General features: G+C 41.1%; 1 protein-coding gene across 1 annotated transcript; it reads left to right on the top strand.

The window, feature by feature from the left end:
* The first annotated feature begins 63 nt into the window (after nt 1–63).
* VPS35 (VPS35 retromer complex component) lies at nt 64–24,301 on the top strand. Its single transcript, XM_086847101.1, has 17 exons — nt 64–147; nt 6,914–7,012; nt 8,346–8,442; nt 8,956–9,079; nt 10,205–10,387; nt 10,680–10,893; nt 11,650–11,733; nt 12,170–12,279; nt 15,299–15,395; nt 15,487–15,635; nt 16,129–16,336; nt 16,851–17,006; nt 18,697–18,819; nt 19,742–19,921; nt 21,098–21,337; nt 22,023–22,166; nt 23,411–24,301. The coding sequence occupies exons 1-17, from the start codon at nt 145–147 to the stop codon at nt 23,588–23,590; spliced, it is 2,391 nt and encodes a 796-aa protein (XP_086703227.1). The 5' UTR covers nt 64–144; the 3' UTR covers nt 23,591–24,301.
* The last annotated feature ends 50 nt before the right edge of the window (nt 24,302–24,351 follow it).

Genomic DNA, 24,351 nt, shown 5'->3' with positions numbered 1-24,351 from the left:
GCCCGTTCCGCCAATGGGCGCGCAGCGCGGCTCTTCCTCGGAGGGGGCCAATGGGCGGCGCGCGGCGGCGGGGCGGGGCGGGGCGGTGCGCGCGGCGCAGTCACATGACGGGGCGGCGCTGGCGGGGGCGGCGGCGGCGCGACCATGGTGAGGGGCAGCGGGCGGGGGCCGCGGGGCGCCGGGGAGCCCCAGCCGCGGTGGGACCGAGGGGCCTGGCGGCTGAGGGACGGGCCCGGCCTGGGCCCTGGGCAGCGCCTTGAGCGGCCGCGCTGGGCCGACGGCGCGGCGGGCCCGGCCGGGTGCGGGGCTGCGGCGGGCGCGGAGGCCGCACGGTCCGGCCCGGGCGGGGCTGAGGTGCGGGCCGGGCCCGTGGTGGCGGCGGTAACGCTGCCCGCGGCCTGCGCCGGCTCACCGCCTCGCTGGGTTCAGCACATTTGCTCGTAGGGGCGCAGGGGAAGGTGGTGTTTTTACTGGGGAATCGCGGCCGTACGAGCGGTCAGTTTCGCTCTGTTTTGCCGTGCTGCCCCTGTGTTAAACCCGGGTGTCTGTCATTGCCGGTTCTGTGCACGTGTGCCGTGGTTGTCCGCCTTGCAGCCTGCGCTCCAGTCCCTCCTGATCCTCCAAGACTGCTGTCGTAGGCTTCCCGAGTAAACTTCCTTTCTTTTCCGGCAGAAGAGGTGGTTGTGCATTGGTGGGCGCAGCTCATTAGCGCTCTTTGCCGCAAATGTTGCTGTTTGTTAGGCAAGGGGCAGCGAAGTGAGGGTCAGCCTCTTCTCCCAAGCAGTTAGCAATAGGACATGAAGGTGTACTCTTAATATCTGCCGGGGGAGATTCAAGTTGGACATTTGGAGGAATTTATTCACAAGACGGGTGATTAGACGTTGAAATGTCCCCTACCCACGGAGGTAGTGGAGTCGCAGTCCCTGGAGGTGTTTAGGAAAGACTGGACTCTGGATATGGCACTGAGTACCATGGTCTGGTTGACAAGGTTCTGTTTGGCCACCGGCTGGACTCGATCTATCCAACCTCATTCATTCTGTGAAACCTGAAATTTCCACGTGGAAATAATGCATACTAAGAAATACTACTCAGTCCTCAAAGAAAATAAGGGAACAATCAAGTTTCCTAATAAAACACAGATATCTTTAATATGCCTTCAGTGGTATGTAATCAATAAAATTTTAAGCAGCACTTGCTGTAACCACCATGATGTGTAATTAGCCTAAGTGTGGCTTGGGAACATTGGGAACAATGCTAACAGTATTATAAAGAAGGGATTGCTCAGTTCTTAGGCTTTTGGAACAGACTTTCTTTTTAAAGTTATATGTATGTTGGTTTCTATATCTTTGGGGCTGGGCAAAACCTGTAGTGTTACTTGAAGGAGGAATGTTAAATACTGACTTAGGTGATGAGAATCACTAAATCTATGTAGCCACCAGTCTGTCCTCCACACAAATATTTTGTGGTTGTCACTAATTCAGCAATGAAACTCCTTTTCTCTGTCATTTCCATGGGAACTGGCCAGACACTTGTCTGGTCTCATGGCTTCTTTCTAAGAATAGATGTAGTCAGGTGATTCAGAAAAAATAAAGCTACAGATGTTGAACATGGGCTAATCACAGGTGTTAAACATGGGATAATTCCCTCTACCAAATTGGGCTCCCCTGTGATTTCCTGAGGCTGAGCTTGGTTTAAATCTTGAAGCTGAATGCTTAAGTACCTTTAACATGACTTGTTTTAAGAGGGCTCTGGCTGCTTTTGATCATACCCTGAATAAAAAGTCCATCTCTTTAATACTTAATAGTGTCTTGTGGCTTCCTGTAGCAGTAAGTACCAGTTTCAACACGTGAAAAATGCTTTCATCTCTCTGATTTATCTCTGAGCTTCTATACTGTGAGATGTAATAGAAGTTCTGGAGCCTACAGTGTTGCAGAGAAATGCTTCCTGTATGGTATTAAATGCTTATGTGTTTTTTTTTGTTTGTTTGCTTTTTTGGCAATTCCCTCAAAATATTTCCCAGCAGTGCACTGTGTGCACCCAGGCCTCAGCTGTAGGCTGGCAGTGTCCTGATCTGCTACTGTAGCTCACCCACCCTCTCTCTGGGGCAGCAGTCATTCGAAATGTCTCAGTAGTGATGTGTTGGCAGGTAGTCTTAATAACATCCAACTGGGAGGGGGCAGGAAACCTCCCTGGGTAAATGTCATTTGTTGTGGCATTCAGTACAGGCGTGTGAGCAAACAGAAGGAAGTGCCATGTGGAACAGGCTCTAAGCACATCAGTTAACTCAAGTCAAGATTTGGAGATTAGATGAAAATGCACTTTAGAATGGAATGGAAGCAAAACCTTTTACTCATTAATTTTTATACTCTGCATGCAGCTTAAGGCACCTGTGTGTCAGAATATGAGCTTTTAGGCTTGACAGGCTCCCTTGAACTCTGTTCTCTTTCAGAGAGTACTCTGTCATTCTTGAGTATCCAAGATACCAGATTTTTAAGTGATTATTAATAGGTTATTATTTTAGGCCCTCTCTAGAGTGCAGCTCAGTGTTAAATACGGAACTAAGAGTGAATCTCGTGAAACTGAGTGTTAAAAAATGAGTAAATCTTACACAATAGGTGCAATGTTTGGTTTGTATATTCAGGAGTACTTGCTGCTATGAGGATAGGCATGATCCAGAATAATGTTCGCTGCTGCAGTAATACACTTTCTTAATTGTTATCTGCAGGATAATTTGTAGTAACTGTTCTGGTCAGCTGTTTTCAAGCTGGTTTGGGTTTAAAAAAATGTTTCCCAAGGCAACTTAGAGTTTAGTTTACAACTTAGAGTTTCATTTACTAGCTTTAATTTTAAAAAAGCAGCTAAAGAAACAAAACTGTAAAGGAATGAAAAAAGCACACCAAAAAAACCCGCACCAAAAACTAGCTTTCTTCAGCAACCTCCTCCAAATTCATCTGCTGGGAGTTTGGACTTCCATAACTTACATGTGGTAACTTATGCTAGCCCTGTGTTCAAAGCTAGCAAAAGACTTGTCTCTTGTGCAGAAGCTGCAGATGCAGCTGAGGGAGGCAGTTCTCTGTCCCTACTCCACTGCTCACTTGCTTCTGAGGAAAAAATGAGTAAAGCAAAACTCTTCACATAACTCTCCTTTTTTCCTACAACATTTGCTGTATATCTGGTGTGGGTATAGCTCAGACATTTCTGAAGTCTAAATAGCTGGATAATTGCTGTAAATTGCTTCTCTTGTGCTCAGGCAGGGATTTGTACCTTATTGTACATGTAGCTGACAAGGCAGGATATTCTGTACTGCTGCTTTTGCCCAGGGTCAAAGTATCTTCCACTTCAAAAGCTGATGTTCAGTATTGTTTTTGTAGATGGCCCTAGAACTCCACAGCTGCATTTTTGGTAAAATGACACTTGAAAATACTATTTTATATTACTGTGTTGGTAATTTAACTGTAAGATACATAACACAAAAAGTTTTATTCAACATGGAATCTGGCAGAACTGTGTTCTGATTTCAGTGTGTGCCCTGCTGGATTTCACTAGTAGGTTTTTGCTCTATGTTCTCTTTCCTTCATTTGCCTTTTGTCACAGCATCCTCAAACTTCAGGCTTGTGTTAGTAGGATATGTGTGTCTTGATGTGATCTTGCGTATCATTTGATAATAACCAGTTTATGTTTGGGAACCCCTGCAGTTCTAAAGCTGAAAGTAGCTTGTCTTCTGAAGTTGGAAGAAAATGGTAAACTGATACATATTCAGACTTTGAAAAGTTGGAACTTGTTCACTAGTGCTGCTATTCCTACAGAAGTAAAGTTGCTACAAACAAGCCCTCAAGTGACACAACTGCTCCTGTTTTATGCTTTTGGCAGCAGTGTAGGTTATTTTGCTACTCGTGCCATTCGAAAAATGCTCCAGTTGTCTTTTCTTCAGACATGAAATGTAGTGCCCTTGTCATAAAGACATCTTTGTTTAGGCTGATCACCTTCTCAGTCTTCAAATTGGCACACATACAAATTGTATTTGCATCTTTCTTAGTTCTTCATATCTTGGAGAGATACTGAAGAAATAAATTCTTATCTTGTGTTAATATGAAAATGCTTCTGTTGTTTAATTCAGTTCTTAATCCCAGTGTTGAATACAGTATGGGACCTGGCTGTTCAAATTTAGAGCAGAAATGGAAGTATTCTCTGTCTTCTGTTAATGCAGACAGAATTTGATATACAGCTGGAACTATAAATGAATGAAACTCCAATATGTCCCCAACTGCTGCTAAAATACAGCGGTTAGAGTTCTGTAAGAAGATACAAATGTATCTGCTGAGCCATGATTCTGTAACCAGCATGTTTGCACACCAAAAGTAAGGGAAGCAATGCACATGGACTCAACCAGATACTTCTTGGGGTTGTAGCAGATATGTGTGTGTTTCAGTAATGCTTTGGCTTGGTGTTGCTGTTAAAAAGCCTTCTTTTCACAGCCCTGCTTGCAGTGTTTTATGCGGTTTTAGGCAGAACCAGGTGAATGGCAATCTGTTAATCAGCTGGGCTTGTTTTACAGCTTTTTCTTAGCCTAAACTGCTCTCCCAGCATTGTCTGGCCTTTGTGAACAGCTGGGGATGGAAGAGCAGAGCTGCTGGCTGTGTGAACTTAATGTCCATCAGGAAAAGGGGGTGTAGGAAGTTGTGGTCAGTGTTAACATTGCTGCATTGTTCCTAGCTGTGCTTTAATAGAGATTTGATGTGGTCAGAGCATATGGCATTCAGCTCAGTAGTGATTTATTTTCTCTGAAGCACTGGTATGGATTCAGGGGACTGTGGAATGTAACCAATGTTCTGGCATAAACAAAATTCAGCAAGTCTGTTATGTGATGTTCTGATATTGATTACTGCACACTAGTCCCTGCACTGTCATTTTATATTCCTTAAAAGTCTGATCTGCCACTGAATAATTAAAGCTTAGCAATTACAGCAAACTTCTGCTGGCAGAACATACTTGTTTCACAGTTTGAGGTTGTCTAAGGGTTTGTAGCTATTGAATTGCCTGGGAAATAGGATCATCTAACCATGTTTGCTGTTTTTTACTTATGCTTAAATCATTTTTGGAAGACCTACACACTCATTAATTATATATAGAGAACGAGCTTTGTAAGAGGTGCAGTCACTCTAATTAGCAGAATGGCTTTTTCTGTTGACTAAGTACATTTCTTAATTAGTTATTGTGCATAGTTGGACTATTACTGAGGCACATAGAGTCACAGTAATGTTGGTTGGAAGGAACCTTTTTTCCCGTATAACCTTCTTGAAGCAGGTTTGTGACCTGTGTTGGATCAGATCAGCCTTGGTTTTAGTCAGCTGGGTGACTGAGGAGCTTCAAGAGCATGATCAAGGCAAGAACAGTATTGCAGAGAACTTTGTATTTTCTGTATGTGGAAAAGGATAGTGGGGAGATTTCAGCTGTAGAACGAGAACCCAATTAAATATGGGAAATAACAGGGGTGTGAAATGCTCTATCACCATTAAATTTGTGTTAAATTAAAACTTCTCTGTTTTAATGACAGCCTCAGTCTTAATCTCAGTCCTCAACAGATACTTCTGGGGACTCCATGCCTGGGGCATGTGGGAGTTGGTACTGAAGATGGTTTTTAAAAACATTAGGGTGATGTAATTCATGGCCTTCCAGCTTGTTTCTGGAATGCAGTTAAAAAGAGGAGACCAGGGACCTTCTGAGCACAGTGGATGAAGGGAACAAGTATAAATAGCTGAGAGTTTACTGAAGGTGAAGGCTCAGAAAACCTGCTGTGCAAATCACTATGTGCTAGAAAAGATGTAGCTGAGATACTGCATCAGGGGTTTTGTCTCCAGCAGTATTTCAGAGGGGCCATCTGAAAACAAGCTGCAAGGTTGAGAGAAGTGGAGATGCTCTAAAGAGGTGTTTAAAGGCTGATCCTGAACAAGAGGTGGATGGCAGTGTTTCCTTGTAAAGCCTTAGGAGGAGGACTGTGGCTGCAGGTAGGGACAGCAGTAGTGGCTCTGATCTAAGTAAATTTGGACATCTTAGCAAATAATTTAAAGATGCTTGTAGAAACTGATCTCATTATTCTGGTAGAGAGAGGGTAGCAGCTGTAGTAGGAGAAGACCTGTTATAGCTGGATTGAGGGGAAATACAAGGATGTAAGCAATGGATTTATTTAATATTTTAAGAAAGTGCAGTTTCCAAAACCTTGGAAAGTCAAAAGGTAGTGAAAGTTTCAGTTGAAGGCGTAGAGTGTGCCTCTCTGAGGGGAAGCAAGAGTCACTCTGACAGTGTGACTATGACAAGGACACAAGAGGAGTTGTTGTTTCTCTTCAGCTTTCTGATCCAATCTGCAAGTAGCTTCTACCTTCTGGAACGCACTCACTGTACTTTATCCTTTGCTTATCTGAAACTAGTCCTGCTGAATGGAATGAGATGGCTCAGACAACAGGTGAGAACTTGTGAGCACAGAAAGCATCTGTGCAGTTGCAGAGTGCGGTCTGGGCACTGCTTTGAAGCTTTGTGGACACAAGTAACAACAGTGCTTCCTCTCAGCACAGTCGTGTCTCTGCATTCTCTTGGGCCTTTTCTTCCCAGCTACATGCACTGGGTTCTTGTTCTAAATGTGGGAAAGGAAGAGTTTGCCCTGCTCGGCCTCCATGGCTTTGCTATCCAAGAAGCTGTGGTGCTCATAGGCTACCTGTAACCTCCCCTCAGGTTTTTGCAGGGCACTTGAACTTTCTCCATTACATGTCACACAACTATTTCTGACAACCCTTGAGTGGTCACACTGCAGTGACACTTGCAGTGTGTTCTAAACTGTGTGAGTCCAGTTTTAGTCAAGTCATAAACAGCTTTATAAAAATAATTGAATTATGATATTTTGGTTTCTTTTTTCCTTCAGCCAACAACACAGCAATCTCCTCAGGATGAACAGGAAAAACTCCTGGATGAAGCCATTCAGGCTGTGAAGGTGCAGTCGTTCCAGATGAAGAGATGCTTGGTAAGAATGTGACTTTAAAATGCAATGAAGCTTCTTGTCTGCTAGGAATGAAACAGTAAATCAATACCAATCTCTAGTGCTGTGAGGAAAATTAACCCTTTGTGTATCTTTGTGCTAGAGGCTTTGCCAATAAATGAGGCAGCTGCTCATTGAGAGTAAGCATTGGGTATTCTTTGAATGTGTCTTCCTCATTTTGCTCCAGTATTTGACAAGATCAGTTAAAGATGTACCTTTATAATTTACATGCTTGTATTCAAATAAACCTAAGATGAACTTTATGAGATTATTGTTGATGTCCACCATTCTGTTGTTTTTTTTTCATGTAGCCTTTTCTTGGTGTGACTGTCAGACTGAGAGGCTGCTGATGAATTACCTGCTGCACAGGATCAATTTTGTAGTGATTAACTATAGATGGATGTGTGAATTCTTCTGTGACTGGAAAACACCACAGACTAGTGTTGTGCTGAGATTTTTATCTGGGAATTGTAGCCAATTCAGGCAGATTATGTAATCACACATGGCTTTCTTATGTTTGAGAAGCCTTCGTTTTTATTTGGTGAAACTGCTTAAAGTTGCAATGAAAACTTAAATATTCCCATATGTTTTCATGTGGTTATCGAAGCTAACTTTGTTTGCAGCCAAATGACAGTAGCAAGAAGTGTAACACCTCTTCCAGTTTTGTGCTCAGTGGAATGCTTTGGAAATCTTTAAGTAGCTGCAGCTGTGCTTTTCACTGCTATCTGTGATTAAGTGGCAGTATAAACACACTAAGTGCATCACACTAGCAATTCTTTTTGTTCTTCCTCAAAACCCACTGCTACTGCTTATGATGGGTTGCTCAAGTCTGTGTAAGTGGTAGATTAGGGGTTTGTGGTTGTATCCTGAGATGCCAGGTGATTAAATGCACCAGAAGCTAAGTTAGATGCAGACTAGGAAGGGGTGGCTTTCAGTGAGGTGTTTTTTGTGGGTGAGAAGGAGGGGAAGGTGATGATGGCAGTGTGTGTTGTCTGTCTTCTAGAGGTTTCTAGGAGATCTGTGAGATCTGAGCAAAACATCAGACCAGATTTGCTTGCTGGATAGAATCTGAGTGTTGGGTGGAGATTGCTGCATAAGCAGAATATTTTTAGATTTTTCTACCATTAGTATTATGTTTTACTACTGTAGCTCAGTCTTCAGGTGCATCTTCTTATCACCTCAGGTTAAATGTTCATTTAGCATGGGTGGTGTAGTATAAGCTAGATATTAAACTACTTGAGATTTTTTTTTATAGATAAAAAGTCCTGCAGTTGCCTACTGTTATTTCTAACAGACTTTTCTCTTTCTTCCTCTGAAGGACAAGAACAAGCTTATGGATGCTCTGAAACATGCTTCCAACATGCTTGGGGAGCTACGGACTTCCATGTTATCTCCAAAGAGCTATTATGAGCTCTGTATCCTTTCAAGAGGAAGCTAATAGTTGAAATGTATTTGGAATGGGATGTTCATCTGCTTTTTTTTGGTACAATGGTATTTTTGGTACAATGGTCAGATATTAGCACTTTTCTCCTCAGTATTCAATGTATATATATTCACGTATGTATTGTAGGAGAATGTACGCTTTGCTCACTGTGTAAGTTCAGTTTTTCTCTCTGGTATAAAACTGGTCTTTTTCATATCTTCCCCTGGGAAGTTTCAGGAGTCTAGTTCTAAAATCAATATCAGATCTCTAAAACAACTCTTTTATTCCCAGTTTTATTTCCTTTTCTAATATGCTAAAAATTGATTAAAGGTTTGAGGTTAATTTTGAACATTTATCCCAATGATGGTTAGTGTTCTAGAGGTACTGCCTGCTTGGTCATGTTTGTGTTTGGTACAGCATCTTTCTTCCTGTGTGTGAATGAGCAAATTACTATGAAAATACATTGTAGACATTCTAACTTAAAATCCTTAACTGTGAGAAAAAGACATGGCAATTTCTGATGAGCTACACTACTTGGAAGTCTACCTGACAGATGAATTTGCCAAAGGCAGGAAGGTGGCAGACCTTTATGAGCTAGTACAATATGCTGGAAATATTATTCCAAGACTGTAAGTTGTGTGTATGTTGATATCTGGCTTTGTTTGCTTTTTCTTTTTTAAACTGGTGAATAGTTGTCCAGCTCTGGCTTTGGACAGTGATTGCCTTCTCAATCAGTTTACAATGGTCAATAGTATTTTTGCCTATTTGGAGCAGATTACTGTGAAACTTCTGAGATTAGGCCAAGAGTGCAGTTGCAGAAGGTCAGTTCTTCCTGTCAGTGTATTAATTTTTCACATGACCAAGATGAAAGCACTTCAGTCTTGGAATGAAGTTGGCTTTTGGGTAAGGAGCTGGTCAGTGGAAGATAAAGTACCACACTGATCAGGGAGGTTGACTATGCATTTATTAACTGTTTCTCTTACCTGAGGATCTGGATCTTACCTTCTGCCACACAGTAGTTGCTTCATAACCTTCTGCCTTTTTAGGGAATAAGAAGTGTGAGATAAAACATAAAACACAGTCAGTTTTGGGTTTTAGGTTTTGCTTGGTACTCATATTTTTCATTCCTGACTTCGTGCTAGGAGGAGGCTCTGGACACACCAGCCTGCATCTTCATGGAAATTCTGGAGTTTGGCTGATCCCCTCTGTGTGTAACTACCAGAGTTCTCTTCCTGCCTGCTTGTAGACTTTGGTTTTCCCTGATGAAACTTGTGGTGCTTTCATGGAGGTCCTGAGTAGGCTACAAAGCCTACTCTGTTTCTTTGTAGAAACTACAAACTGTTTCTCTGTTGTTTCTTTGTAGAAACTGCCAAGTACAGTGTGAGAGAGACTTAACTACTTCCCCATTGTAGGTTACTTACCTATATGTGTCAGAGCTGTTTTCCAGCCTAGTGGAACGCTGGAAATATAAATGAGCTGGTCTGAGACCATTCAGAACTTCGTGAGCATTTATATATTCAGTGTATCAAGCATTGTAATGAGGTCTAGTGGCTGCTCAGTCTTGCTGTGCTCTGTAGCAGAGTAAAATGGGAGTTGAAGGCTGGCTAAATATCCAAAATTGTGGGACCCAGGTGATAATTTTATTGCTTTTTTTGTGCTTTTGTAATGCTGCCATGATGGACAAAAGGAACTATTACCTTTAAGTGTGATGTTGTTACTGTATGATTTATTGTTTGACTTTGTGCTTTTTGCAGGTATCTGCTGATAACAGTAGGTGTTGTCTATGTCAAGTCATTTCCACAGTCCAGGAAAGATATTTTGAAAGACCTGGTGGAGATGTGCCGTGGAGTGCAGCATCCTCTTAGAGGCCTCTTTCTTAGAAACTATCTCCTGCAGTGTACCAGGAATATCTTACCAGATGAAGGCGAGCAAGCAGAGTAAGGAGGATGGGCTAACTTGATAAAATCACTGTTAACAGAGGTTATTTAAATTTCCTATATGACTTCAGATTTGAGAGAAGCAGATATGCTAGAAACAGGTCCCTTAAGAATTCCCTTCTAGCACTAAAGTTCCTCACAAGTCAGGATATGAAAGTTTCTTTTGAAACCAGAAATCCCACCACACACTTGCCCACCCTCTAACCTTCTTAAAACTTACATGTTCACCAGTGACTGGAAGGATGAATACTTCTGACAAGCTTTTCTGTTCTTGACCTCTTTTCAATTGCAGTGAAGAAACCACTGGAGACATCAGTGACTCAATGGATTTTGTGCTGCTGAACTTTGCTGAGATGAACAAACTCTGGGTGCGAATGCAGCACCAAGGCCACAGTCGGGACAGAGAGAAAAGGGAGCGTGAGAGGCAGGAGCTGAGGATCCTTGTGGGAACAAACCTGGTTCGCCTCAGTCAGCTGGAAGGGGTTAATGTGGAGCGATACAAGCAGGTGGGATGGCTGTCCACCCTTTCTGACTTCTGCCAATGTTTCCCAAACTAAACTAGTTTGGACTTCCAGATGAGCAGCTGGAAGTGTTACAGTTTTGCTATAAGTTCAGTAATCCCAGTGCTTCTCAAACTCTTCACCTGAGGAAAAGTTTTGAATACTCATGAAGGTATACAGTGTGTTCTCAGGCCAAGGACATGATTCACACATTTTTCTGTAAGTCTGTAACAGTGACAAGAAATTATAAAACTTTACTTCCCAATTCCCATTTTCCTTGCAGAATAGTGGGTTGGTCTGAGGGATATGTGCACATCCAGTGTTCTGGGATAGTCTTCACAAGTTGTGAGGCTGTGCTTCCCAAAGCATTCAAGAGACCTGTTACTGTGTGAAATGACAGTGAAGGAAATGTATTATTTAGAAGTCTGTCCCTGGTAAGTTCTACCAAACAGCTGCTGAAAACAGCTTTGAACGGTGCTGCTGAGACCCTGGGTATGTGCCAGCAAAGTCAGTAGCACTGACTTATGAAATCAAAGCTTGCATAATGTATGAAAGGGACAGACTTCTGAGATTGATAGATTTTTTTTTTTCTCTGAAGGATGGAACTGCAGAAAAATGGGACTTCTTTTCAGAAAGCTTTTATGTAGAGAACCAGCTGAGAACTGCTAGAAACTCTGCTCTGCTTGGATTAAATGCATGTGTAAATATAAACTTAGAAGGTAATTGTAAAATCACTGTAATACCTTTTCCCTCTTATTCCAGATTGTTCTGCCTGGAATACTGGAGCAAGTTGTGAACTGTAGAGATGCTTTAGCTCAGGAGTACCTCATGGAGTGCATCATACAGGTGAGTTGCTTTAGTTCAGATGCAGTGATGGGACACAGGGACACTTCTATACACTTAGTCAGATTCAGGCGGCTTTCACATCTTCCTCATGGACTGGAGAACTTCATCCCTGGGATCTGTACACAGTGGCTTGTCCTTTATTTTTCACCAGATGGGCAGAGTGGAAATGGATCCATTTTGTGCTCCTTCTGTTGCAGTAGCTTAAAAGCATCTGAGCAGCAATGCCTGTGTCATGAGTTGTAATAGAGAGGTGGGCCCTGGAATTACCCATTTGTCTTGTATCTCTTGCTTCATGCCTTTACCCAGTCAAGGTCAGCTTCATAGGCCAGAGTGTATTTACTGTATCTGCTTTAGAATTATTCTGTTGCATTTATCTTCTGTGTAACAATGGGCAAATTCAGTTTATAACTTGATGACTATTGATCTAAAACTTCAGGTTTTCCCAGATGAATTTCACCTCCAAACCCTGAACCCATTTCTCAGAGCCTGTGCTGAGCTGCACCAAAATGTGAATGTGAAAAATATAATTATTGCTTTAATTGACAGGTGAGTGACCAAGGGGGTGGAACTTGACTCAAAATTAAGTTTGTGTTGTGCACAAGCAGATGATAATTCTTCTATATTTAATTTCTGATACCACTTCACTGTTTCCATGTGTTTGTATCAGCTGTAATTAAAGCTCTGAAGAATATTATTTCTGTAGCTTCTGTTCTCTGGATTCTGCTTTTACAGCTTCCAATGAAACCTGCTTTATGGACTGATTAAAACTTGTAAACAGATTAATCCAGGAAATAGCCTGTTTAATATTGAGCAGTTTCATGCTTCAGAACTGAAGTGACAGCAGTGCCCTGCTTTGACATCCATATCATTCATAGTTACCTCTTGAGAACTTGAAGATCCTAATGGCTAAATCACCTGTTGGGGATACTTTACCTTGCAGCGTCAGAGATCAGAGAACATAACAATGCTTCTTCAGAACAGAGCTAGCAGGAAATGGAACTACCTTCTTAATTCTTAACTTGCCACTAGCATCTTGACTGTTCTCCCAAAAACATGTTTTTCCTGTGGAGGTACTACTTAGAACTGCTTGCACTGAGTTCAGATTTGGGGGAGAAATCATAGAATCCTTTACATTGGAAAAGACCTTCAAGGTCAAACTGAAGTTTTAATTTGTATCCTGGAAGGAAACACAGATTTTCAGTGAGCACCTGCACTTTCTTACTGCAGAAAGGAAGTGTACCTGCATGGCTTCTCTCAGGCCCTAGAAAAGCCTTGTCCTTTGCATTTCCATCCACACATGTACCTTCATACATCTGGTCCACGTACCAATATATGGACTTCAGTTACCACAGGGATCTTTGGTCCCTCTGGCACTCAGCATTGGGTAGGATTATTGTATCCTCTCTAATGTCTGGGGAGGACTTAGGTGTATTGGGCATGACTGGTATAACTTAGGATCTTGAATTTTTTAATTACAAGTCTGTAGTTCATTTTCTCCAGGTTATGGCAGATTTAGATGTTCAAGACTTTGGTTTTATTGGAGTATTTTTCAGTGTTTGTGCTTTTGTCAGACACTTTGCTACCCTCAGAGATGTTCACAGGAATTCATTGGTTTTCCACACTTTGATGCTGTAGCTCAGATTTTTCATCATTTTATTAGCTTTAAAAAAAACCCCAAAAATGTAAACCCCAAACATCACAAAACCCCCAAATCCCAAGAAATGTTGCCTGTAACTGATTTTTGAGACTATCGTGATTACTTTTAAGAGGTCATGGGATATTTTGCTAGGCTCTTACACTGGAGTGTGGCAGTATCATTCTTGTGAGAAGGCGTTTCTTGTGCAGCTTTTGCTGTCATGTTAAACTTTGGTATCACCTCCACAGTTAGTTTTTGGTGTTCTTACTGTTACAAATACCAGTACATGACTGGCCAGCAGTGACTCTCTGTCCTCCCAGCCTTACCACTGCTTGGGGTTTGTTGGCCCACTGAAGGCTTCCAGAATTCTCTCTTTGGGCTGTAGGACAAGGGCAGGAAGGTGGCAGCTGATGGTTATCTTTGTAGTTTGGCAGCTTGAGATTTTGACTGTAATGTTACTGCCAGTGTTGGAGCATATGAGTGGATCTGTCCTTGGAGTCTATGTGTGTAGGGAGGATGTTGCTTTTGTGTTTGTGTTGGAGCTGGTAGCAGCAATGGCCAGGAGCTTCAGTATCATGTAAAGATGTGAAGCTGCCCTGTATAGGTTGTGCCTCTTGGCATTTCTCATCTTTGTTTCAGCTGGCATTGGGTAATTGGATCTGAACATCAGTGACTGCTGAAGAAGCTTATGAAAATTTTATCCTTATTCCTGTGGGGTTTTCGTGCTGAAGGAATCTCTGCAAATAGTTTTGCTGCTTTGGGATCTTTGTTGCCTTACTAAACCATTCATGACTTTTAATTATGCTGCCATCTACCTGCAGCTTGTTCATACCTTGAAGCATTGCTGGCTTTACATCGAGCTGTTGCCAAGGAAAGCTGCCTCGTGCCTCTAAGAAAAGGCAGTGATTGTTCCTGGCTTTAGAAAGTCTGCTTCTTAGCACCCTAATCAAATATAAGAATAGTTCAATGTCTTATTTTTTCTGGCAGTGAAGTTTTTTTGCCTCCCAGGCTTTTCTTATGTGTCCCTTTATTTCAGATCCAGAGTTCATTCAGAATCAAAATTGAGAAACCTGTAGAAAGAATTTAAAAAACTTTTATGCAACACCTTGTAGTTCTTTCTCTAATTCAGAGTATAATAATCTCAATAATTAGAAAGTCAAGATAGCAGTGCTGAGCTTCTTAAGCTGCAACTCTGGTAAGGTGTTAGTCTTCTGATAGTGGTGCTTTCTGTCCTGTATCTCATTTTTGCAGAAATGGTGGTTGGCATGACCTTCTCCTCTTATGCATAAATATACCTCTCACCCTCTCCTTCATGCTTGCTGGATGGCAATTTCTTTCTTCCACCACCTCCCCCCACCAAAAAGAAAAAAAATATATTCTTCACTTCTCTGTTCTTAAGTTCACTTTGTATTTTGTTCTCTGCAAATAGTGTAAGTTCCAAACATATTGGTTGGTCTTTAGCAACAAAGAATATTTAAGTCAGCATATTCCTTCTGTGTGTTTTTTTTTGTTTTTTTTTTTTTTTTCTGGAGGCTGTTTTGTGGAGGATGCAGTTGGGTGTCTAATTTCAGTACTATCACTGAATGAATAAATGCAGGATATTTGCTCTTCCATCAGCCTACTCTATACTTCTTAATCTGCTGGAAAGAACAAAGCACTTGCTTCTAGATGAAGAATATAAATTATGAAATGTCCTTCCTGTTCCTTCTTCACCTTGCCTTTTCTGTCAGCACTCTTTTCCAGGACTGATAGTTACAAGGTTCAGTTGCTCAAAAGGCTTCTAACTTCCATTAATTCCCTTTTTGCTTGTAATAGAGCTTCCAAATATACCTAAAGGACTTGCTTTTTCTGCCAGTCCCTCTTTCTGCTCTGTGTTTGAGGAGTGGAAAAGCTGTCCTGACCAAGCTGCTTTCCTTGCTCTGTCACCAGGTTAGCTTTATTTGCACATCGTGAAGATGGACCTGGTATCCCAGCAGATATCAAACTGTTTGATATCTTTTCACAGCAGGTTGCTACTGTTATACAGGTATGTTGGGTATCCCTGCATGCAGTTTTGGGGGTGTTTTTTTGCAAAGTTCTGTGCTTTAGTATCAACTTCGTGCTGTCTCAAATTTCAGTCTCGGCAGGATATGCCCTCAGAGGATGTGGTGTCTTTGCAAGTTTCTCTCATTAACCTGGCTATGAAATGCTACCCAGACCGTGTGGACTATGTTGACAAGGTGTTGGAGACTACTGTGGAAATATTCAACAAACTTAATCTGGAACAGTAAGTGTCTCTTGCATTTTCTATGGCATGGCAATTAATACCCTAAAATCAGGCCTTCTGCATTTTGCCACCTTTGGTGAGATAGCAGATCCATGCTCTGGATGTGTAAAGTCACTGCTTTTGGACCGAGCTGCAGCAGCCCTGATAAGCTCCTGACTAACCAGGACCTGCTCCCCTGTCCATAAATTGTGCTGTACAGCCACACAATGTGTGTGCATTTTGTAATTGTCCCTTACAGCACTCTAGAGTTCTGCTTTTGCTGCGTTTGCAGCTCTCTGCTTCTGTTGGCAGCAACTTAAAACATGCATTTGTTACTGTATGTTCCAAGGAGCAAGATCTCACTTATTTTGATACTTGCTTCCTTTCTCCCTTGCACCAAGTTACTTGGTGGTTGTTGTATACCTCAGAATTGATACTCTGAAGCAGACTTTAAACCTGTCTACATGTGTGAACCATTGATTAATTGTGGTTTTTTGCATATATTTTCTTTTAGTATTGCAACAAGCAGTGCTGTTTCAAAGGAGCTGACTAGACTTTTGAAAATCCCAGTTGACACTTACAACAATATCCTGACAGTTCTGAAACTAAAGCATTTTCACCCACTCTTTGAATACTTTGATTACGAGTCCAGGAAGAGCATGAGTTGTTACGTGCTTAGCAATGTATTGGATTATAACACAGAAATTGTGTCCCAAGAACAGGTATGATACAAATTAACTTGAAATTCTAGGTATTTAAATGACTGTTCAAAGACCTGAAAACACACTTAGTGACTTCATGCCGGGCATGCTTTGTTTCCTAGTCTGCATGCCCCTGCCTCCTCTGGCACAGGCTTTATCCCACTTGGTCATTCTTCCTCCCATGTTCTTAAATGTCTTTGAACATCTTACCTGACCTTATCCTAGAGACTACTTCTGAGGTCTTACCACACCTCAGCCTAGACAGTAATCTGTTAGGTGTGAGCAATGACCCTGAATCCCTTTCAAACTGGGTCTACTGTCTAAAGAAGGCTGCATAGCCTTTGGAATCTGCATTTCCTCTGCACTGCTGTGCTAGCCTGTCCCACTTGTGCTGAGAGGGACCCTTCTTCAGGGTGTAAGGCACATAAGTCTGAATCATCACCACTATGAGTGGCTGTAAAGATGTTCCAAATTGCTGACAATTTCTGTTTATGGACTACTGTAGTTTAAACAGAACTTCTATTACCTTTAACAGGTTGATGCTATCATGAATTTGGTATCCACACTGATCCAGGATCAACCAGATCAACCTGCTGAAGATCCTGACCCTGAGGACTTTGCTGATGAGCAAAGTCTTGTGGGAAGATTTATTCATCTGCTGCGTTCTGATGACCCTGACCAACAGTACCTGGTTGGTGACTGGTGCCTCTCAATGTCTGTGCTCTCTGAACTGTCACAGTTCTTGCAGTATTGACTGTACAAGACTTGAGTGAAGCTGGGAGCTGGGACATCACTGCTCTGGCACTACAAACTCAATAGAGAACATTATGTATGACACCTTTAGTGGCAGGATGATGGGTTGTTTATTCAGCAAAAGATGAAGACTTAAGCATTGGTTTATTTAAACTTTTCATCCCATGAAGTGGCAGCTATCTGTATTAATTTGTAGAACTCTTAATGTTCTGACAACTTCATATAACTATCTATGGAAAACACAGCAAGTGCTATATGGAGTACTGTGCTATTTGTGTATTTTTATACCAAGAGAATGCAAAAAAACCTCAAAAAATACAGCTTAGTATGTCTGGCCCTAGAGATTTTAATTTCTGTAAAAATGGGGTCTTCATACAGCTTGTAGTGTCCTGCTGCTTGGTTCCAAATGCTTTTCCTCTCTGCTTGGTCCATCTGTAACAGTCAATTTTATACGTCCTTGAAACTTGTGCACTATGGTACTTGTAATGGTTTGAGTTGATCTATGGCAGCTTAATGTAGTTCTCTATTGGTAATCTGCTGTTTCTGGCTTTAGGGAGGTCACTTACACTTCAAATAAGCTATCTTGATGTGTGTGATAGAGTAGAGGGCCAGAGATATTCTGTCTGTGCCAAATCCACTGGAGAGGCTGGCAGAAGCTGTGCTGAAGTTGGATGCTGCTGCAGATGGCACAGTTAACTCATGTGAGAGTCAGGCCTGCTTAGGGACTACTGTGACATTACATTGTGCTTGAAATAAAATTGACTGACTCTGTCCTGAAGATGCAGCAAGATCACACTGTATAAACAGTGAGAATAGAGAAACAGAATAAAGTGCAAGTTATGCATAACACAACTAGCATTGATCTAGCTTGGTTTAAGTTCTGGTATAAAAACTTCTTACTTAAAGTGTGATGAAAGTTGTGTAATGGGGAGAAGCATAGCTTTACAGGAATTGGAGACAATAGTGTTTCAGGACCTTATTGCTGGAGTAAAGCAGAAAGTGTGGTTTTGGTTTTTTTGGTTTTTTTTTTTTTTTCTTTATAGAGAGCAAAGCTTCCCTCAAAGGAATGCTGGTACCAAGGAAATTGATATTTCTACTCCAAAAGAATTTACATAGTGAGAGATGTTGAAGCTGTTTCTGCAAAGATTGAGTTTCAGTCTGTCTTTCTCATCTAGTAGTGCTTTGCTTTAATCACATTGACCACCTTTAAATGCCATCAAAGGACTTGTCACGTTATCTTTTGGGTATAATTCTATGAGCTACTTAATACCTTTTAGTAATAATGCATAATAGCTCCCTCAGCACCACAAATGCTTGCATCAAATTTTTCTACAATACAGCAGCAGCAGGAAAAAATTCCAAGGCTATAGGATTTTCACAGTATCTCACTTTAAATTATGCATTCTGTATGGAAGAGATATGAAATGCAAATTCAAACAGCCTAGTCCAAGTGTATTAGCCAGAGTGGCTAACCATTGTGTAATGGGTGATTACAGACTTCTGTATATTCAGGTTATTTGCATGAATTCTACATCAAATTTGAAAATATGTTTAGGGTGGGGCACTGAGATTCCCTTGAGTGCTTGTTTCTGTGGAGGATTCTCTGAGCTCACATTGCTTTGTTCTAGATCCTCAACACTGCCCGGAAGCACTTTGGGGCAGGGGGGAACCAGCGCATTCGTTTCACGCTGCCACCCTTGGTTTTTGCTGCCTACCAGCTTGCTTTTCGCTACAAAGAGAACTCCAAAGTGGTAAGTTCACCTCCAGCTTGCTCTTGTATGCTTGCTTAGCTTTATTTTCTTGAAACTGCCTTTTGTCTGGCTAGATGAGTATGCTCAGACTTGATAGAGAAGGCTTGTTTTGTTTGGTTTTTTTCTCAAGGCAGATTTTTTCTGGAGGTTTGAATGCTTTTTAATTTAATGAAGATATTTATCAAGTCATAATAAATTGCTTTAGTACTTCAGAAGTGACGAAGCAGAAATTGGCCAGTTTTGTTTATTCATTAAGATGACTGATGTACCTTTACTGGAGACCAGAACTAATGGCATGAAACTGATTCAAATCTGGATATTGAAATTCATCAATTTCTAAATTGTAGCTACATTATTGTAATGTTTCTAAACCTACAAAAAGGCACTTGCTTTAACTTATACAAGTAATAAAAGTGTATATTAAAATAATGATTGATCCTTTTTGGCTCTTAAATACTTTCTGATTGAGATAGTTACCTTAAATATGTATTTCCTTTATTGTGGGTGTTATATTGTGGGGAAATAAGTTTCAATGTTTGTTAAAATACTCTTCAAAATGAAGGTTTTAAAATACTCTTCAGCTTCTTATTGCTCCAGACTGAACAGAATTTTTCTCCTCTTGTCTAGCTAGGCTTTTGCTCAGCTATGTGCTAAGCATAGCTGTCCTAGCTGCAGTTCAGTGTAGGCTTCTGAGGAAGGCTCCTATGAGCTGATAGGAAAAATGGGTATGAAATTTTTGTAAATTAAAGAAATATTTTGTGCAGGCCCACTGAAGCCAACACTACTGCTGGGGCACTGGAATGACTGGAGTGGCATCAGATGGCAAGAGACCGGAGCACTTAACAGATCTTAGTTCAATTTAGAGTCCCTTTTCCTTGTAGCAATGCTCTTGTTCAAGCCTTTACTTGTTTTTCTTGTCTAGGATGACAAATGGGAAAAGAAGTGCCAGAAGATCTTTTCCTTTGCTCATCAGACCATCAGTGCTCTGATCAAAGCAGAGCTGGCAGAGCTGCCTCTCCGACTCTTCCTGCAGGGAGCACTGGCTGCAGGAGAAATTGGCTTTGAGAATCATGAAACTGTGGCCTATGAGTTCATGTCTCAGGTGAGCGTTCAACTATTAGGGCTGGTGTCCTGTGCTGCCTTTAATTTAATTTGGGTAGGTTTACTGAACACTGAACCATTCCATCCGGTGTGATTAGAACACCTGAAATGATGGACAGCCAGTGCTACTAGGTAGAAACTCCTCATTTCATTCTTGCTTCCCAGGCTGCTGTGGAATTAAGCTCCATTGCTACTGATTTGAATACTCAGTCTGACAACAGTGGTATGTTGCAATGCTGCCTCCTGCTCGTGTAGTTGGCTCACTGGAGGAGTGTAGTTTTCTCAGCATAAAATGCTCCTTCACTGCTTCTGTCTCCAGCTCCTGATATCCAGCTGGTATTGCCCTGACCACAAGCACTCTGGAAGTTTTCTAAAATCTGCAGTGCTCACAACTGCTATGCTGGGCTTTGCCAGTTAAAATCCTTGTATTGGAACCTATTATGAACTACTCTGAAAGTCTATTTGAACTTGTAACTTGGTCTTCTTAAGCCTTACTTGTTGGAAAAACCTTCCCCTCCTGCCCATCACATAAAGAATCAATGTGTTCCATGTTATCCATATTGTAGCTTTGTCCTAATCTTTCCTCTAATACTGCTACTAAATGCATGTTTTTAAACAGAGTTGCTGATAAGCTCGGTTTGCTCACTGTTTGTTATCAGTTGCTGTTGTAGCACAGTTCTGACAATGAGAGCAGCATGGTAATTATGTACTTTCCATTAGAGATACAGTCAAGATTTGTCTGTCCTCTGGAGGTTCTTCACCCGTGCAGCAGTGCAAGTGCTTTTCTTACCTGCTGTCATCACTGACCTGCCATCAACCTCTGCTCTGCTGTTTTGTGTGTTTCAAAGAACCAAATCTTCTTCAAGGACTATTTCTGCTGCTGAAGTTCTGTGTTTGAATAGGTGCTTGAAATGAGGGAAAACTCAATCTTCAGATTATATCTGGGATCACACTTGTGTGCTATGACCACTTGAATACTATTTCTTGTAAGGCTTTTTTTCTGGTCTGTGGATTTACTTGATTTTTACACTCTACATGAAAGATTTTTTTTCCTGCCTGAAGCTTTTAACAAATGGAAAACTGGACAGTTTCTTGCTGTGTCAGTAGCAGGTGTGATTTTTTTTTTTTTTTGTTTCCTGATGTGTTCTGATTGAGTCTTGCTTTCTCCCTTGTCTAGGCCTTCTCTCTATATGAAGATGAAATCAGTGACTCAAAAGCACAGCTGGCTGCAATCACCTTGATAATTGGGACATTTGAGAGGATGAAGTGCTTCAGTGAGGAGAACCATGAGCCTTTGAGGACACAGTGTGCACTGGCAGCTTCCAAACTCCTGAAGAAGCCAGACCAGTGCCGAGCTGTGAGCACTTGTGCCCATCTGTTCTGGTCGGGCCGAAACACTGACAAGAACGGAGAGGAGGTAAGAACAGAGTGACAGCAGTGGGACACAACCTGCCTCAGTAACACTTCTGCATTCCTTCTGTAGACACTTCTAAAGTAGATACATGGGTGAAGTAGGTTTGGTTGGAATTTATTCTAAAACATGAAACTTCTAAAACTCACTGCAGTGTAAACTGCATAAATAAAAAAAAAAATGGAGAAGACTTATTTAAGGGTGGAAGTGCTAGGCAAACTTTTGAGTGTCAGCTAGTTAAAAGCTAGTTGACTGGGCTCCATTTTTCTTGTTTGCACTAGCTCAGTTTGTATGTGAACTACTTCCAAATTTAAGGTAAAAGTTATTAAAGTAAGGGTAAAAAGTTCCTCTGTGTTCTTCAGAACTTGTCACAAGCTGTTGTCATTTTAAAGAGCAGTGTTTGAAATGTATTTTTCTAAGTATGCATCATGGTACATGTTACAAAATTGAGATAATTGATCTCATTATTGAAGGCTTTCAACAACTGTTCATGTTACTGTGTGATTTAACAAAATCTAATGTTGGGGGCAGTCAGACAGGGTGGGCACTTGGTGAGCAAGTGACAGCTTGCTCTTTGCAGTTTGTGTTTCTGTGGCAGACCCCCGGGGAATGTTCTGTGCACCAAGGGAAGAGATACTGGAGCTCTCTAAGGTTCTTTTACTTCTTGTAAGTTTGGTGTTTTTCCTTCTAGCTTCATGGAGGAAAAAGAGTGATGGAATGCCTAAAGAAGGCTCTGAAGATAGCAAATCAGTGCATGGACCCTTCTCTGCAAGTCCAGCTTTTCATAGAAATTCTGAATAGATATATCTATTTTTATGAAAAGGAAAATGAGGCGGTGAGTGGAAATATATTCTCTGTTGCATCTTTTTTAAAGAGCATTTCTTTAAGCTCTCCATTCACACACCACAAAGTCTCTTCAGTTTGCCTTGTAGCCTCATGAGAGGCACAAGTTCTTCTGATAAGAGAGGAGTCAATTCTTGATGTGCTGGTAAAACTATTGGATTAAACTTCATTCTTCTCACATTGTGGGGGAAATGTTTGCAGTTTAGTTACAAATTTAAATATTGTGAGACTTGCATACCTGAAATATTTTAGGCTAAAACTTACTGGAACTTAGATGAAAATGTAGTAAGATTCTAGCTTTAGAGGTACCTAACTTCATGTATACATAAGAGAAAGAAAATTCTTTACAGGTGTTCATGGTCACTGCTGACTCTGCCAGGTTGGTGTAAACTTTAATTTCATAGAATAGATATGACACCATATGTGCTCAGCATAAATTGTGTGTGTATATAATCTGAGATAGTTACCTGATCCATTTTCTGTTAGCAGATAAAGAAGAGTTATGCAGTTTGAAAAACCTGCTTGGTCAAGTAGAGATCAGTGTCTCCTCTGATGTCATTGACTGAGAGCAGACATTAAAGAATACCCTGTAGTTCTAAGAGAATTCCTAAAGCAGTTTGAGGGATTTGCTGACTTTCCAATAACTGAACTGCCTTCTTAGTATAGGAGTGCTCTAGTATAGGAGATGCTGTATCTGATGGAAATAAAAATAAAGCTTTGAATTTCAAAGCACTTGGCAGATGTAAAAATGCTCTCTGGACACTCTGGTGGCCTGCAATGCATTTTGTGTAGAGCCCAACTTCAGCCTGTAGGCAGCCATGCCTTGTTCTCTAAGAATAACTTTAAATCTGATACTGCCATCCTGACTGACTTCTTTAAGAAACAGTTACCTCACAGTGCATATACAATCTGATTGTGTGTGCCAGATGTGTTTGAAGCTTTTTAAATTTGTATTGAATACACTGGAGAGAAATGCTGTTGAAATAGTTACAGAACTATCAGGCTAATGAAAGTTTTTCACATTTGCTGAGATAGGGGAATTTCCAGAGAACTCTGAAACTGGAAAGGTCCTGTGAGGAACCAGAGAAGGCAGTCCCCAACAGTTTGTCTCCATACAGTCTTATTAGCATTTTGAAGGGTTTTCCAAATACAGATAGCTTAAAAACAAGTCTGTTAAAACTAATGTCTGTGTGCTTGTACACAGGTGGTGTTGATGACTTGTTTTATGTTCTGCAGGTGACAATTCAGGTTTTGAATCAGCTTATACAGAAGATCAGAGAAGATCTCCCAAACCTTGAATCTACTGAAGAAACAGAACAGATTAACAAACACTTTCACAACACACTGGAGCACTTGCGTCTGAGGAGGGAATCACCAGAGTCTGAGGGGCCAATTTATGAAGGTCTTGTTCTTTAGAAAGACACTCACTGTACCTGTTCTCATTTACATACCATATTTTTTTTTTAAGATAGATTCCTAGGTTGTGCCTTTCAGAAATGTCAAGTTAACATTCATGTGTTCAGTCTGGCACTTCAAACATTTGTGTTGAGTACTCTAACAAACTTGGAAGGTTGGACCAGCAACTACAGGTTTCATCAGTTAGCATGGCTGAAATTTTCTTTGAAATCCATGTGACACGGTAGGCTCTTCAGTTCTGATTTCTCTTCTGTCTGTTCACTGTTGCTTCTCTAGCACTAGAGCTCTAAACTGGCAGTGACTGTCAGCTGAAACTGTGTCTGATCCTTACAGAGTATCAGATTTTTGGGATTATTGTATGTCAAATTCTGCTTGTGCTTTTCTTTTAATGCGAGTTAAGACTAAGTGTAATATTTTTCCCTAAAACTAGAATATATTAATGCATGTTTGGAGAGTTTTAAAGTACCATGTTCAAAAACAGAAGTTATATTTTGCATATTAAGGCTCTGTGACATTCAGTGAGGGCCAGTACTGTGCACAGGGCGTATTTATCAAGATAATTTTGTTCCAAATAGTATAAAAAATAGAGAAATTGCAATCTATATAGATATGTATAACCTTCATTACTGTAAATTTAGGGGAAAATGCATTACACAAGTTTATTCAGTATCATGATTTTGCACCAGTGAAACAATAAAGTTGCTATTAACACCTGTTGTTTCATGTCTCTTCAGAGCCCACTGTTGAACCCAAAGCTAATG

This window comes from Cyanistes caeruleus, chromosome 12 (assembly GCF_971803275.1).
Source record: "Cyanistes caeruleus chromosome 12, bCyaCae1.hap1.1, whole genome shotgun sequence".
Classification (NCBI taxonomy): Eukaryota; Metazoa; Chordata; class Aves; order Passeriformes; family Paridae; genus Cyanistes; species Cyanistes caeruleus.
This window is presented reverse-complemented; position numbering and strand designations above follow the sequence as displayed.

Bases quoted from the DNA above. Each gene is read 5' to 3' on its own strand.
- VPS35 (XM_086847101.1), top strand. The intron at 15,396-15,486 runs GTATGTTGGGTA...CTCAAATTTCAG, and splicing joins AGGTTGCTACTGTTATACAG to TCTCGGCAGGATATGCCCTC. The intron at 21,338-22,022 runs GTAAGAACAGAG...TTTTCCTTCTAG, and splicing joins CTGACAAGAACGGAGAGGAG to CTTCATGGAGGAAAAAGAGT.